Source organism: Thermobia domestica, chromosome 3, assembly GCF_964235325.1.
Source record: "Thermobia domestica chromosome 3, izTheDome1.hap1.1, whole genome shotgun sequence".
NCBI classification, from domain to species: Eukaryota; Metazoa; Arthropoda; class Insecta; order Zygentoma; family Lepismatidae; genus Thermobia; species Thermobia domestica.
Genome location: NC_137456.1, coordinates 295,036,604 through 295,053,609, shown reverse-complemented (window position 1 = coordinate 295,053,609; position 17,006 = coordinate 295,036,604). Strand labels below are relative to the sequence as shown.

Sequence of the window (17,006 nt, the reverse complement as noted above, 5' to 3'; positions counted from 1 at the left end):
TTAAAGAAGATTTATAAATTTTGTGACATTTTCTCAGGTCCTTATTTATGTTTCAAGGAAATAAACCCTAAAGTTTTTGAATTGTTGAACGCTAAGACGGGTACGTCAATTGGAATTCGTAATATAGATGAGTTGAAGGTTTGGAGACCTACCCAGTATACAAGAGAAAAATGGATGTGTCTAGTGAAAAAATTAGTTACACCTGACATCCTTGCTCAAATTAATAAGAATGAAGAGGACTAAAAGAAAAGAAAAAAAGGGGGACTTCTGTTTGTGTAAAAATAAGTTTATTTTCTTCTTTTTGCTCGTCCGAACGTAGTTTACATTTAATTTTTGATTTTTACTTAATTTAATTGTCTTTAATTCTCATTAACCAATGATAATTTCCAAATGATTTTTTTTAATTCTGTTTTGTTGATGTGAAGAATTATAAGTCGATTCATAATTGATTAAACACAAAGGCTATTTTTATTATATTGATTTGCGTTGGAACTTTATTGTCAAAGGTAAATGACAATGGAATGATGAATGTTTTAATATAAATGTATCTATATAAAATAATTGAACAAAATGATATATGAGGTGCGATCAAAATGTAAAGAATAGCACTATTCTTATGCCATCATTATAAACGGACCAGTAGTTCTTAAATATAAAAGTCAAGCTACCTTATAACTTTTATATCTAGTCCCATCATCGGGCGACATTTTATACAACGAGATACTTTGTATCGGTCGATAATTACTTGTATCTTGGGCAGAAAGTGCTTCTACACAAGCACTATACCTGATATAATGTTAACTAAAGATAACAAAAGAAGAATGTTTTTAAGATATGTAAAAAATATACATTATTATTGTATAGTTGGTTGCTATGTAGTTGTTTATAGATACATAATTAACATGTATGATTGCAAGACAATTTGTGTGAATATACGCTAAAAGAGAATCAACGAATAAATTATCTAACACTTATCATGGACTTGTAATTTCGGTAGAAAAGGTGATAATACTAGTGAATATAATTACGGAACATATTTTAAAGTGTAAACGATTATTGCCACTAAAAGAAATACTTATATTATTAGCCGAACCAGGGTTAACGGCTACCTTTGGTGGGTCGTTGTATATTTACAAAAAGGCAATGCTTTAGAAACACCATTATGGAAAATAACTTAAACACAATTACACAACACACACACACACACAACTAAAACACAACACATTATGGAAAATAACGGATGAAAGATGGGAAATAGAAAACATTATTGCCACAAACACATAATGAGGATAATGTGCAAGTAATTAAAAAATTAGAAAATATAAACCAAGTCACTTTTCCCATAGATGACGAAACCAACCATAGGTTCAATTCAATTACCCGTATCTACATTTATATTTATCACATAAATGTTTAAAATTTAGGAAGTATGATTTTAATATCAGAAAGCTGCCTTATCAACCTTTATCTACACACCAATAAATAGATCTTACTAAATAATACCTCTATAATAATTTTTCGTCTTCTATGCCGGACAGTTAACATCTACCTTTTGAACAGACCGGATATATACTTGATAGATATAACTCAGTCTATAGTCTTGTATGATACACTCACTGGACAAAAAATTAGTCACCCTTGTGTAGAAGGAGAGATGAAGTGTAAAGTCTGTACAGATGGCGCTGCAGTCGAGTCACGTGCACAACTGTGCGCGCACTGCCTCTACGGAACCATAAGGCAGCTTCAGTTAGTGGGACAAGTGTGTTGTAAGTGGACAGTGTCCGTCAAAATGGGTAAAAGTAACAATGTAACAGAGTGGCAAAAAGGAGCAATCGTGTTTGGCTGTGCCCAAGGTCACACAGTGATGGAAGTTGCCCCATTTGTTGGTGTTTCGCGGCGGATTGTTCAACGTGTCTACAACAAGTGGTGTAAGACACATGGCAATGAAACACGTCGCCAGAACTGTGGTCGGAAAAAGATCCTCACAGATCGGACCCGAAGACGAGTTGCCAGGCTTGTGAATCGAAATCGCTTCCAGACCAGCCAGGAATTACTGGAGTCCGTGAATGCACGCCCAGTCCAACCTGTTAGCGAGAGAATATTGTGACGAGAACTACATGCAACGAACATATGGAGTTGGGTATCTCGCAAAAAGCCACTGCTCACACATGCACATAAAGTTGCTCGTCTGCAGTGGGCCAATAATCATCAAACATGGACAGTAACAGACTGGCGCCGTGTAATATGGTCTGACTAATCACGATTTTGCCTGTATTCGAATGACGCCCGGCGTTGTGTCCACCAACGGCCACATGAAGCATTTCACTCGGAGTGTGTGGAAGGTCAGGTGCAGGCCGGGGTGGGTCTGTCATGTTCTGGGGGTATTTTTCGTACTGTTGGGTGGGCCCACTCATTGAGGTGTCCACAAACATGAACCAGCACGTTTATTTGAACATCCTGGACGAGCAGGGGTTGCTCTTCATCACTTTCTTCGCGATGACTTTGCTGTAGACACACCCATTATTCCAGACGACAACAGTAGAGTTCACAGAGCTGAACCCATATGTGAGTGGTTTGAGGAACACTCAGGTATCCTACCACAACTCGAATGACCCGCAAAATCACCGGACCTCAACCAAATTGAGCATCTGTGGGACCAATTGGAACAGCAGGTGAAACGTCGACATCAGCATCCCCGACGTTTGGTGGAATTGCGTGATCTTATCCTCCGTGAGTGGGTTCAACTGGATGTGACGGCCTTGCAAACACTTGTGGACTCCCTTCCCGACCGCATCCAGGCGGTTGTCCAGGCCAGGGGCGACGCTACACGGTATTAACGTAAGTACCAACGGTAGTGACTAATTTTTTGTCCGGTGTGTGTATATACTTCATTGTGTTCCTGATACCAGTTTCCCAGATATGAACACATATTTCTAAATTACTTTTTAATAACCTTCTTATGCGCCACTAGTAATAACCATTAAATGCTACTGAAATATGTACTTTCTTATATCTAGCAATACTAGTATTTGATGTGAAAGAATATATTTAAATGTAAATTTTTGAATAGCTCTCGTGTGCAAGAGAGATAATGTAATTATAAGAGAAGAGCAAGAGGAAGTACGAAGGAAAATCCATGACGTTATGCTTGTGATTTTCTGTTTGTATGAACAAAGGAAGTGCTCTGTCTCAAAGCTCTTAACGAGTGAGTTGATCAAAAGGAAAACACAGAATCTTACTTCTCTTTCTTCTCCATTGCAGCAACTCTATACATACAGTGGCTCACAAAATTGATCGTACACCCTACTAATTTCTAAAAATTAACCCTCGAGAAGTCGCGTTGAAAAAGTAACGCGAGTAGTCGCGCGCGGTCAAAAGAACCGCACGAACATAATGTTGCAAATATCGTTTTAAACATTTTTCTTGTATTAGAAACGTAATTTTGTAAATTTTCTGAATAAGAGGGAAGAACATTTTTATTATTGTAATAAGTTTTACAGTAATAACTATTAGAGAAAACTACAATTAGACATGTCCTTTTTGTTATTTCTCATTTGGAATAAAATGTTTTTTTCTTACATATTTCTTTAGATAGATAGCTACGCACTGATTTTAATGAAAATTCTAAATCTGATGATCTTTCTGTCAACTCTGGTTCGTCTAAAATTAGAAATGCAATAGTAAATTAGTTAAAAATATACTATATAAACATAACGCTAAAACAAAGCTTCACAGCGCATTTTACATTGAATTAGAGCTCATTCGAAGCTAAGCGGTTAGCATACACGCCTTTGGCGTGGAACTTCCGCTTCGATTCACGGTGGGATCTCATGTGGTTCGTATCCTTCGTTAAGCAGTAGGTCCACGTCTTACATAGCCTTGATGCTGAAAAGGGCGCTAAATTGAAATCAAATCAAATTTACATTGAATTATTTTAAGGTCCTGTTATTTTGAAACTTCACCTATACAGCACTACATTGAATTATTTTACGGTCCTGTTATTTTGAAATTTCACCTATACAGTACTACATTGCATTATTTTAGGTTATCTTCAAATTTACACTGTTCTACACTTCGTAGTCCCTTATTTCGTCCTCTCCTGCTCTGACTACATTCAAGGAATCGCTGGTTATTTCTGAGTTTAAGATCTTCAGATTCGCTTGCATACTCCTCACTTCACCTTTCGTGTTCACTCACTTATATATATATATATATATTTGTTATGATCTTCCTCAGACAAAGCTTTCACGAGATCATCTCGGCTGATTTATCCAAATAGTCCATTCCTAACATTTCCCTCCCTTGTTTTAAGCCGTTCCTTTCTAATTTTCTCTTTTTTTCATAATTGGTATTAGTTTGTTAACTCTGTCGACCTCTTTTCTGTCCATTAAAATAATATTTATGTTTATAAAGCTTAAAACATTTCCAAAGCAAAGGTCAATTGCAGAGCGAAATACTGAGAAAAAACATTACACGGTTAGTCGCACGCGGTGGAAAGCACCGCAGGATCACTAAACAATCACTAGTAGTTAAACTAAATAACGGATAACGGAGTGATTGAGCAGGAATGTTCGGGAAGGTGAGGGGGAAGATTAGCTAGACGGAGAAGTCTGTCGGACAAACAGAATGGACACACGATCGAAAATAATTTCCCTGCGGTGCTTTTGACCGCGGCGCGACTACTCGAGGGTTAATGCGTAAATTCACTACTCGTCATAAAGTCTACATGTTTGCAGTTATTGAGGCGGAATTGATGTTTATGAGACCCATTTGTATGAGTATCGCACCTTCTTTTCCTCTGTGTCTACAGTTGTTGGTGGATTTTCCAGATCCATGTAAAAAAAAGTCAGTCACAAAATTGATTCTACATTTTACATTTAGTTCGTGCTGAAGTGGAAGGGGTGAAAACACAGAAAGTTGGAGTGAGTCATTGTATTAGTGGGTCATCCACTTCCTTCTACCTATTTGAGGTGAGTGTAACAAGAACAAAGTGCAGTACAGTGGCACCAAAAAGTGAAACTACACACTCAGAACGCAAATTAATTATTAAACTAGCCATAGAGGGCAAATCTTTAAGAACTTCAGAAAAAGTAACGGGGAGAACACATTCAACAATCCAGGTAGTTGTAAACACATTCAAGCACAAGGGTAGGACAAGAAATAAAGTTGGTCGAGGAAGAAATCGTATACTGAGTGAAAGAGACGAACGAAGAATCATTTTAAAAATAAAAAAGGCTCCTCGTCAAAATATATCCAAACTGACAACAGAAGTGTCATCATCCATTAGTTAATCTGTTTCCACACTAACAGTGAGAAAAAGTTTAAGAAAAGCTGGATTCAATGGAGTTGCTAGGAAGGAGCGCTATGTTAACGATACGAATCAAAGCAAATGGCTTTAATTTGCTCTGGAACACAAACAATGCTCCGAAGACTATTGAAATAGCGTAATGTTTAGTGACGAGAGCAAATTTAACCTGTATGGATCCGAAGGGCACAAAATTATTTGGCGAAAACTTAATGCAGAATTTAAGAAGAAACACACTAGACCAACAATGTAACATGGAGGAGGATCAGTCATGGTTTGGGGTTGCATGGCAGCTTCTGGCATGGGAAATCTACACTTTGTTGAGGGAACAATGGACAAATTTGCATATCTCAACATATTGAAGACCAACTGAAAGTCCAGTGCAGAAAACTTAGGACTTGGACAGTTCTACAGATTTCAGCAGGACAACGACTTCAAGCATAACACTTATATTGTGCGCTCATGACTATTGTACAACACACCAAAGACTCTTGCAAATCCTCCTCAATCACTAGATCTAAATCCCATAGAAAATCTATGGTGGAAATTAGAGAATAATGTGCAGCAGCGCCAACCGAATAATCTGACTGAACTGAAGACGTTCCCTAAAGAAGAGTGGGTCAAGGTTACCCCTAATGTTACAAAGAAGTTGATAAAATCAATGCCAAACAGAGTAGCCGAGGTGATAAGAAGAAACGAATTCGAAACTCGGTAGTGAATGTTCGAAATTTTTTAATGGGCAAAGTGTACGAATAACTTTGTGACTCTTAAGTTAGTGTATGAAACTGATTTGTTTCTACGTTCGAGGTCTGATTTTGTATAAAAAAATGAAATAAATAAATTTTGTTTATAAGATCCCTTCACATAATATATTTCAGTTTCTTATAATATAAACTATGTAAAAGATGTTATTTGTATTCAATTGTCTCATAGCGTCAAGTGTACGATCAATTTTGTGAGCCACTGTATATGTTTGCTCTTGCTACGTTCACATCAAGCAAACAGGCTTATTAAAGACGAAGCGAAAGGCAAACGATTTATCCTTCGCACGAAACATATTGCGTTGTTAAATATAATGGTAAGTATATGGAGAGCGATATATGTTGAGGTGTTACGTCGCTGATATATCATTCTCTCTCAGTTTTTTTTACATAAAACTCTGTGTCTCTGGAAGCTGGTGATGAGTAAGGTAAGACAGTGACACCATTTTGTAAGCATTCCAATGTTGCTATAAATGTAAACATATATGTGTGTCTGTATAACTTAGACTTCTAAGGCTGGTGGTGTAATCGGAATATATAACAGACATTACATTATAACGTTTCTCTTTTAAACTTTTTAAAGAGATGCAGTTGTATCCAACGCAATATTCACTCAAAAATTATATAAATGTTTGCTACTGACTAGACAAATGTTGTACGGCATCTTATTTAAAAGCTGTTAGTACTTCTTCTAGTAATTATTATATAAAAGTCATGTACGCAGAGCACTCTATTTAACGTACCTTAATTAATACAGTTTAGGAATTGTAATTATCGAAATTTTAATATTCAAAATGCGTGAAGGAGAAAAGTGCTCTTGAAACATGATATTATCTCTACTAGCACGACTTCAAAATATGTTATAGATAAAAGCAGTATTTTCTTGTGCTCTCACACGTTTTGTTATTATTATTGCCGGCCTAATGGAGATTTATTATGTTTTTGTCACTAGTATATTTTCTCAGATCTCTCTTTACTGGTTTTCTTCAACACTTTACAATGTTTGACTCATAATATAGTGCTATTTGTTTTCCATAATTTCCTTTGTAGTTTATAAATGTGTTAAATATGAGTAACTACGACCCACGTACTTTTATATTTTCATAAAACATTAAAGCGAATAAACATTACAGCACATTAATTGTAATAATAAATATAGATATTCAATTTTTTATGAACTTTAATTTCCAAATGAGATTATGCACACAGGGCTTCTATCTACAACAGAAAGGCTACTTGTCACTATCAGGGTGTAATTACCTTGTGGATAACTGTAATAGCCGTCAATATTGCAATTTGGAAAATACATAACAAAATGTTGTACTGGATTGTTCAAGAATTACCGAGTTTTCTTATTTGTAGGCTAATTTTATAAGAAAAGTGTATTTCTTATATTTAAATTTCATCAAGGGCTAAATCTATGTTATATGTACTTAATTTCAGAGGATCAACGAATTTGTAATGAAACGGAGTACGCTTGTTTAGATGTGTTGATAGGTAAGCAACGTTTCTCTATTATAATTAGTGGTATATAAATGTAACAAATTCAATGGGGGACATATCTTAACGACTGAATTTCAAAATGTACTAATATTTAACCTGCTATATTAAGTTTCGTTTTTTTCTATAGTTGTTATTCTGCGGGAAGAGGGAAGTTAAGTGGGAATTTAATATTTGTCATCTTACCTAGCTCGAACGAAATATTATCCTTCCGTAGAGTTCGATGGAAAATTATTATCTTGCTGGAGAACCGAACTTTTTCTACGGAAATAACAAAGAGAACTTTTCTAATTGTTACGTTAATTGTAGCGCCTTTTCAAGTAACGTTTTACTGTGGTGTTTTAGATATGTAGCTCCCTTTCATTTAATAGGTGTTTGATATAACAGGTTGGTATGTCGACACGATTCCGTTAAAGTAGCATTCTACATGATTGACCTTCATTTGAATTCTTCGTTCAGTTCCATCATCATGATCTAATGACATAAGCTCATTCTGCACTTTGAATATTCATATAATACTTGAACGAACGGAAACGCACGCATAAACGGACGCATAAACGGAAAACATTGTGGTTGAAACGAATTGGTTGTTTCTTTGTCTTAAATTTCTAACCCATCCATTTATCATTCCCTTGACAGTTTTTAAAATTCCCCGTACGTGGCGTTATTTGTAACAAGACAAAGCCACGTATAATTTTCTATTAAAATATTCAGCTTGAAATATCGAATTCCTAGCTGTGCAGTAATATGAGTACAACGCAAAGAATTATAACATGAATTTTTAGCACATAAAAAAATTCAATATTTATATCGAAAGGTTGGTCAGAACACTGAAACGTAAGAAAACGAAATTGTGTTAAAATTGTATATACATATTAGTGGGCACACGATAGAGCGTTCTGAAAATGTCGGTTGTAGAAAAGAAAATTATGTCATATTTTACCACTATATATAATGGACATCAACTATATTTGGCTCATTACCACGACGAGGTCGAACCATTGGAAATGGAAAGTCCAATGTCAAATATTAGAATGTTTTAGTTAAATGCGAAAGCGCAGAATTAATAATGAGTTGGCATACGGTGGAAAGTTTCGGGAAATGTCGCTTCGAAAGGAAGAAATGAGCATTTAAAATGTTACTCTTTTCCTTAGTTGTACGTGTGTAATATTTTAAACTAGCAAATGTTTGAACAGTTTAAAATGAATTATTAAACGTAATTAGCTCTGGGATCTTCTCCATTTTATTAGTACAATTTGATTGGAATGGGTATTATTATGAAGGAAATGAAACGTAAATAAAGTTGAATGTATAAAGCATGCATGATGCAGAACGTGCGTAAACATAATGCTCAGATTTCGCTTAGTTTTACATTTCAACTTGAAATAAATATGGAAAATATAGTAAAATGAGGTTCTAATACAATTAAGCATTCAAATATACTCAACAAACTTTTTTACTTGTTTAAAAAATGAACAATTAATTTAGTTTCTTGTATAAGGATAGATGTTGCACGAATTGTATTTAATTACAAAATAAGTAATAAGTTAGAATCTTAAAATTAATATTGATGTTCTAAGTGATCTCTAGCAAAAATACCACAGAAATGTAAGTAATGCTCAGAAAATAACAATAGTGTAATACACTTTCAAATATATTGCAGAGTAAAGAATACTATCCACTTCCATATTTTTATTTTTATTTTACCATAACTAAAAAATGCATTATATAAAATTATAAAAGTATAATTAGAAAAGTATAAATAGTGCTATTCATCAATGGACACAAAGATAATGATTAGTTAAAGATGCTAGTATTGCTAGGATGTGACTTCATACGATCGCTTACCCTTCACCAACATATAATTTGTTTTACCTTTTAAATAAGATAATATTTCAAACACAATCGTATATAATGTAAATAAAACAAAACTGATAAATGAAAAGTAGTGCTCATAAATAATATATGTAGGATTTCATATCTAGCTTAGTATGTATGTATTGGCTGACGGTAAATATACACCACGGTACGTACCATCCAACCCATAGTGCCAATATCATTGTTATACTATGCGCAATTGTTAAATATTTACAGTTGAGGAAATACTTTTAGGAATGAAAATAAGCGCAGTCGTCTTAGATGTCACATTACCTTACTGCAGTAATATCGTAGATGAAAAAACTGAAAAAATGAAGTTATTTTTATTAGAGTTATTATTAGAGTTCAAAACGTACAGTAGAATACTTTCTACATGAAACATTAGCGCAACGCTTTGGTTTAAAATTTTGTTAGTTACAGAGGTCTGAACTATCCGGACACCCTCCCGAAATCCCGACTTATCTGTAAGTTTCCCTAATTAAATGCGACTTTAATATTTTGAATACCATTAATATTATTATTATTATTATAATTACTGTTATTAATATTATTATTATTATTTTTATTATTTTTATTATTATTGTAACTGAAAATATAAGACCTCAATATTACGTCCTATTGCAATGTAAATAAGCATACTGAAGTTGACAGGAAATGAAAAAAGGATAAGAGATACTTTCAAGGGATTAGTAAATGAGATCTCTGAGTTTTAAGTCCCACGATTATGCCGCTTAGGCTAAAGGAGACGGTCGAGGGAAAGGAAACGAGAGACCAGAAAGAAGGTGTTATCTACTGGACAATATTAATACCGAAACTTCTGATGCCTAAAGGTAAATTAAGTAGGAGTAGGTTTCACTAAGATACATAGTAACACGCTTTCTTTGGTTAAAAAACATTGGACTATGTATGCGTTATATTGATATTTGAACACAATACACATACTAATATAAAAAGGAATAGTACCTATTTACAAATTTAGGTTGAACGGGTATATGGAACGGGTTGCAAATGACGAACGAATATATTATTTCTAGCAGTAGGAGTAGTAGTGGAAGACGTTCGAAGTAATTGCTCGGAAGCAATATCGTTTCAAACACAGATATGAGTCATACTAGGCCTTAAGCACGACCCTCGAGGGTCGTATTCATGAATTGGTAGCTAAAAAAATATGTTTACACACGATACGGATCAAGGTTGTAGACAGACATGCAACGGAATTTTGCTAGTATTCCCCTGTGAAGAAAGCCACTTCTACTCTAACTGTAAGACCGAAAGAAATTGTGTATTTTTCATTTTAATAAACATCAGAAGTATGGATATTGTATTTAATAAACAAAACTTACCGCAGCGAGAATCGAACCCGAGACCTCTGATTTCGAAACGAATGCTCATGCCACTACGCTAAGACTGCTTAGGTAACTAAAAGTAAAGAAAAGACACTCGTTTATGAAGCAAATTGCACACGTTTACGATAACGAGGAAACACTGATTTCTGTCATGAAAAAATACTATAGTTGAGAGGATTCAAATTTAAATTAGAAACAAAAAAATACATATCGTGCCTAAGACCACTTTGTTTTCTAATTCGCCGAAAATATCTCAGTAACATGTCTTTGGTATACTTAGTAATACTCGTTTTATATTTATTTCCAGTAACCTTAAACGACATGGACACGAACACAGAAATATCGAGGACATATACAATTTCAAAGGATCCCCCACCGGGAATATAACACAGGATAGCGAGCACTGAACTATCTGAGACAGTGATGGCGTGGGTCAATGAAAACTTGATCCACCACCCGCCATTACTCACCATGATCCCTGACCCAATCTGATCGACAACCCACAATCACCCACACGGACCCACCAACCAACATCACCCACTTGGACCCACCACACATAATGACCCATTCTGACCCACCACACACCGACCCGCTCCAACCCACCACCTACCAAAACATATCGTTATCAACTCTGACACATGATACACATCTTCTTCTCCGCTGACTAGAATTTATACTTGTAATAATAAAACCACGTTGTGAAATTTTAACTAATCGGAGTTTGAACGGTCACTCGCTCAAGAACCGTTCTGTTACAATAATGGTAGATCTGAACTTTACTATATAAGATGGTGAAGTGTTGATCATGGGCGAAATTTCGATGAATTCAAATTAAATTATCATGGTATAATTATTTCCTTGTTGAATTATCGATATTTCCAGTGGAAAAATGTGTTGAAATTTAAAAGTCAGAAATCAAAGTAGGTAGACCAACACACAGTTCAAACTTATAATTTCCGTGTAATTAAGCGTACGTTGCAAATTTATGTATATTTTTCTCACAACTTTATTGCTTGCTTCCCCTGCGCTCTAAGCTTTCCATATAATAAACATAAGCTTAAGCAATCATTACAGTAGAAAGCGCATGGTTCTATCTTAATTTGTTTTTTAATTTATTTCTCAACTAACATCTACCGTTTTCCATTATTTTTACAAACCAACCCACTAGCAATTTTACATATATATAAAGTGCCGCTCCCCCTCATAAAGAAGAATTTAAAAAATGCTGAGGTGTGTGTTCATTTTCAATGAAAACTTAATATACTGAATTTCAGCTCCGTAAGTTTAACGGCTAGTGAAATACTAATTTTTCTCGCAAAAGTTTGGGTCCCCACTATCCCCTAAAGATATTATTATAATGAAAGTGATATGATAGCATCCCAGTTTGTATTAAGACCTAATTGTATACAAAAGGCATTTAATTTGACTTTGCAATTTGTTCGCGATAATCAGGCAGACATACTTACATCAATTTTTTATAGTAATTTATATAATATAATAATTCAAAAATATATTGCTTCCAGTAGTTAGCTCCTCTAAAACTTACAGGTTGTGTTTCTTGAAAGTCAAGTAGTCCCAGTGTTATTGTTCCAATTACAAATATCAATATCCAAAAGTACATGAAGATGTTTTTTCACTTAGAGATACTCATCTGAACTATGTAAACTGAAACAAGTGAAAAAGAAAGAGTAATGGAGCTCTTGAAAGTAAAACATACACAAATTCACCAGTGTTGAGAAGCATATTTTCAAAGACGCTCCACACTAGCAATAGGAGCTACATACGACGTTGTGATTAGTTGAAGTTATCCGTTTTTCGCTACCTACCGTAAATATAGCAGAAGTTAACCACCTACTACTGTCGGTATTCGTGCCTGAGACAGCCAGCACAACTGGTTAGTAATTATAACTACTTTTGTTGTTGGTTCAAAACCGGCTCAGATAACCTTTTTTAATTCTTATATTTTATTTTTTATTAAGTTTCCAGAAAACATTTTCCATTAAAATGTGATAAACAATACTCACAAAAGGTTTATTACTTACGTTACGCGTGCAGTTTTTCTACACGACTCCATAGTATAGGTAGTAGTAGTTGTAGTAGTAACAACGGGCATGGTTTCTTTTATCCAGCTTGACTGTCATGATATTATCTTAACCTCAGCTGCTTCTTCAATTTTGTTGTTCTTATTTAATTCCAACAAATGAACAATTTTCTTCTATTACTATAATACACAATACATACACCAGAAGGCTTGGACAATCGCAAACTGCAACATAATAGAAACGTGTATTCAGTTCCTATGGTTAAGATCAAAGGGAAAAATATACTGTTCAGAAGATACTGTCTATAATGCAGTAAGTAAAGTGAATCGGAAGATCAGAGTCAGTCGGTGTTTTACAGTGGCTCATGGTGGATCGCAGTTCGTCATGGTGGGTCTCAATGGGTCATGGTGGGTGGTAGGTCTCAATGTCGTCATATGCTTTTGACCTTTGACCCACTGATCCACTCAGAAAAATCGACCCACTTGACCCACTGACCCATCGACCCACTACAACTCTGATCTGAGGGATACTTGGTTCGTCCCCAAGACAAGTAAGCTTAAGGTGGACAACATCTTGCTCGTGCGTTTTCTCGGGACACTCCAATGTCCTCTCATTTTCTCCTTCTACTAATTTGCCCATCATAATTAAATTGCTTTAATCATGGTCTTCTTAGCCTAAGAGGTAAAAAGATGGTACATTAAACGCAAAGATCACGAATTGTCATAAATTCTAATAATAATATGTGGGTAGTGTCTAAAAGACATGATGAGTTGCAACGAAACTTTTTTAGGGACAATACGAAAAAATTAACGAATACGTTTTTTTATTTTCTCTGGGAGGAACGGTTTTATTGGATAAAAGACCCCACACAATATTTTGAAACTTGACGCCCGAAAATCAAAAAGTGGATGAAAGCGAACGAAATTGTGCACAGATATTCTAGACCGGAAATGAGGGAATATGTGTTTCATATTTTCCTGGAGAAAAAGGTTGGGTGGGCACGGATTCCGGAAAGGCTGTAACTATGAAATATCAACATTGCTAATAGCAGTATGCCAGAAATGCCTAAAGCCCATGGAGTGTTGCAACGAAACTTTGTGTAGGCCGAATACGCAAACAGGAAACGAATAGTTGTTTCTTTTTTCATTTTCTGTGGAAAAACTGTTTTGTATTGCAAGAACCCCTACCCAAAATTGTGAAAGTTGACGCCCTAAGGCAAGAAGTACTGAGACTGTGAATGTAATTGTGCAGAGATATTGTATACGTAAAATGAGGTAATAGGTGTTTAGTATGTTCGTAAAAAAGTGAGTTGGGTGGTGCAGAGAGCCTTCCAAACATTTCATTATGAATTATCGAAAGTGCTAAAATTATACGTCAGAAGTGCCTAAAGGATGTGGAGGATTGCAACGACATATTTGTAGAGACAATACGCAAAAAATAAGTAAACATGAGCTTTTAGTTTTTGAGGAGAAACAGTGTTAGGGCCAAGATCTCTTCCGCAAAAAATATATACTATCGTAGGAGTACGGGAAGGAGTGGATTGAAGCAATTCAAATTGTGTTTAGGTATTGTATAATGTAAAATAAGACAATTCGTGTTTTCCAATCGTCACCATCCGATTTGCTTCAAATTTGACGCAACAAATGTAAACAGAAATAGATACGTGTTTTTTTATATGGAAAAATATTGTAAAGGTTAAAGGCGCCCCCTGAAATACTATAAAATCCGCCATAGATAGAAAACAGCTAGTGTTAAAATAGTGAAATGTTATCAATAGATAAATGACATAAAAGTTAGAATCAATAAAGTGAATTTCTAGTGTCTGCTGTTTCTATCCTCAAAACGTCAAGTTCAAAGACTGAACAGTGCACACTCTAGCGCGGTACAAACAGACAGACAAACGAGCAATTGCCATATAAACAAAACACGTGTTGATATATTTTCTCCTTACTTTCGATATGTCAAATGGGAAGCAAATCAGATCGGGAGAATTGCGTAACACAAATTGCCTTACTGACATATACAATATCTACATATAATTTCATGCGCTTCGATCCACACCTTCATGTACTTACTTCTACGATAATTTCTACTTTCTTCGGAGGAGGCCTTGGCCCCAACACTACTTCTCCAAACAAACTAAAATCACATGTTTGCTTAGTATTTGCATATTGTCCCTACATAAAATTTCGTTGCAAATCTAAATATCCTTTACGCTCTTCTGATGTATAATTATTAGCACAGTTGATAATTTGTAATCAAAGGTTTGGAAGGGTCAATGCCTCACCAAACTCTTTTATTTATTTTTTTTAGGAAAATACAAAACACATTTTGTATCATTTTCCATCTTGGGTCTACAATATCTGTGCACAAATACATTCACTTCAGTCAACTTCTTCTTGCCTTTAGGGTTTCAACCTTCAAAACTTTGGGTGAGGGATTTTCAACCCTAAAACCGTGTTTCCGCAGGGAATAAAACAACACGTATTCGATTGTTTTTTGCGTATTGTCCCTACACAAAGTTTCGTTGCTACTCTTCATGTTCCTTAGGCACTTCTTACATACTGATATTAACAATTTTGACATTTCGTGAAGGTTGCGTTTAATGTTCTACGCTTATGCCTGTTAGATTAAGGGAGACTATGCCTGTTAGATTAAAGCAAATGTATTATGATTAACGAAATAGCAGAAGGATAAAGTGAGAGGAAATTGGAGTGTCCCGAGAAAACGCACGAGGAAGATGTTGTCCACTTCAAGCTTACTTGCCTTGGGAACGAACCAATTATCCCTCAGATCAGAGTTGAAGAGGGTCAGTGGGTCAGTTGGTCAAATGGGTCGAGTTTTCTGACAGTGAGTGGATCAGTTGCTCAAAGGTCAACAGCATGTGAGCCACTTCGATACACCACCCACCATGACCCACTGCGACATACCATGACGAACTGCGACCCACTATGACAAACTACGACCCACCTACAGACTCTGATCTACCGATCCACTCTACTTACTGCATTGTAGACAGTATCTTCTAAACAGTATATTTTTTCACACTCGACCTACACGTTTCTATTAGGTTGCAGTTTGCGATTGTCCAAACCTTCTGGTGCATGTATTGTATATTATAGCAATAGAAGAAAATTGTCACTTAGTTGGAATTAAAGAAGAAGAGCACAATTCAAGAAGCAGCTGAGGTTAAGTTAATATCATGGCAGTCAAGCTGGAACAAAACGAACCCTGCCAGTTGTTACTACTACAACTACTACCTATACTATGGAGTCGTGTAGCAAAACTGCACGCGTAACGTAAGTACATAACTTTTGTGATTATTATTTATCATATTTTATGGAAAAAGTGTTCTGAAAACTTAATAAAAAATAAAATGTAAGAATTAAAGACGTTCTCTGAGCCGGGTTTCAACCAAGTACAGAAGTGGTTGGTACCTCCTCCAACTACAGATGTGGTAGCAGTGTCATTCACGAAGACCAACCGTAGTAGGTGGTCCATTTCTGCTATATTTACCGTAGGTAGCGAGAAACGTATAACTTCAACTACTCACAACCTCGTATTTAGCTCCTATTTCTAGTGTCGAACACCCTTTAAAAATATTCTTCTTAACACCGGTGAATTCGTCTACGTTTTACTTTCAAGGTCTCAATTACCAATCCTCTTTTGTTTCTGTTTACTTACCTGAAATGAGTATCTCTAAGTGAAAAAAGAACTTCAGGCATTATTTGTAATTACAATAACAACAATAGCACTTATACTACTACTTGACTTTCAAGATACACAGCCTGGAAGTTTTTGGAGTAGCTAACTACGGGAAACAGTGCATTTTCGAATCACTATACTATATAAATTATTATATAGAAAATGGATGTAACTCTATGTGCCTGATTATCACGGCCAAATTGCAAAGTCAAATGAAATGATTTTTGGTATAAAGTTATGCCTTAATCCAAACTGGGATGTTATCATATCACTTTCATTATAATAATATCTTAAGGGATTAGTGAGGATCCGAATTTTTGCGAGAAATGATTAAGTATCTTACAAGCCGTTAAACTTACGGAGCAGAAATTCAGTACGTTAACTTTTTATTGAAATTGAACACAACGTCTCTTGGCATTTATTTAAAAAAAAACTTCTTTATGTGGGTTGATGGCACTTTCTATGTACG

The 17,006-nt window shown here is 35.3% G+C and overlaps 1 protein-coding gene across 1 annotated transcript; it reads left to right on the top strand.

Moving 5' to 3' along the window:
- The first annotated feature begins 1,789 nt into the window (after positions 1–1,789).
- LOC145682255 (uncharacterized) lies at positions 1,790–2,107 on the top strand. Its single transcript, XM_081753837.1, has one exon. It carries the CDS (start codon positions 1,790–1,792, stop codon positions 2,105–2,107), a length of 318 nt encoding a protein of 105 aa, XP_081609963.1.
- Positions 2,108–17,006: the final 14,899 nt, after the last annotated feature.

Bases quoted from the DNA above. Each gene is read 5' to 3' on its own strand.
- LOC145682255 (XM_081753837.1), top strand. From the start codon at position 1,790: ATGGGTAAAAGTAACAATGTAACAGAGTGGCAAAAAGGAGCAATCGTG.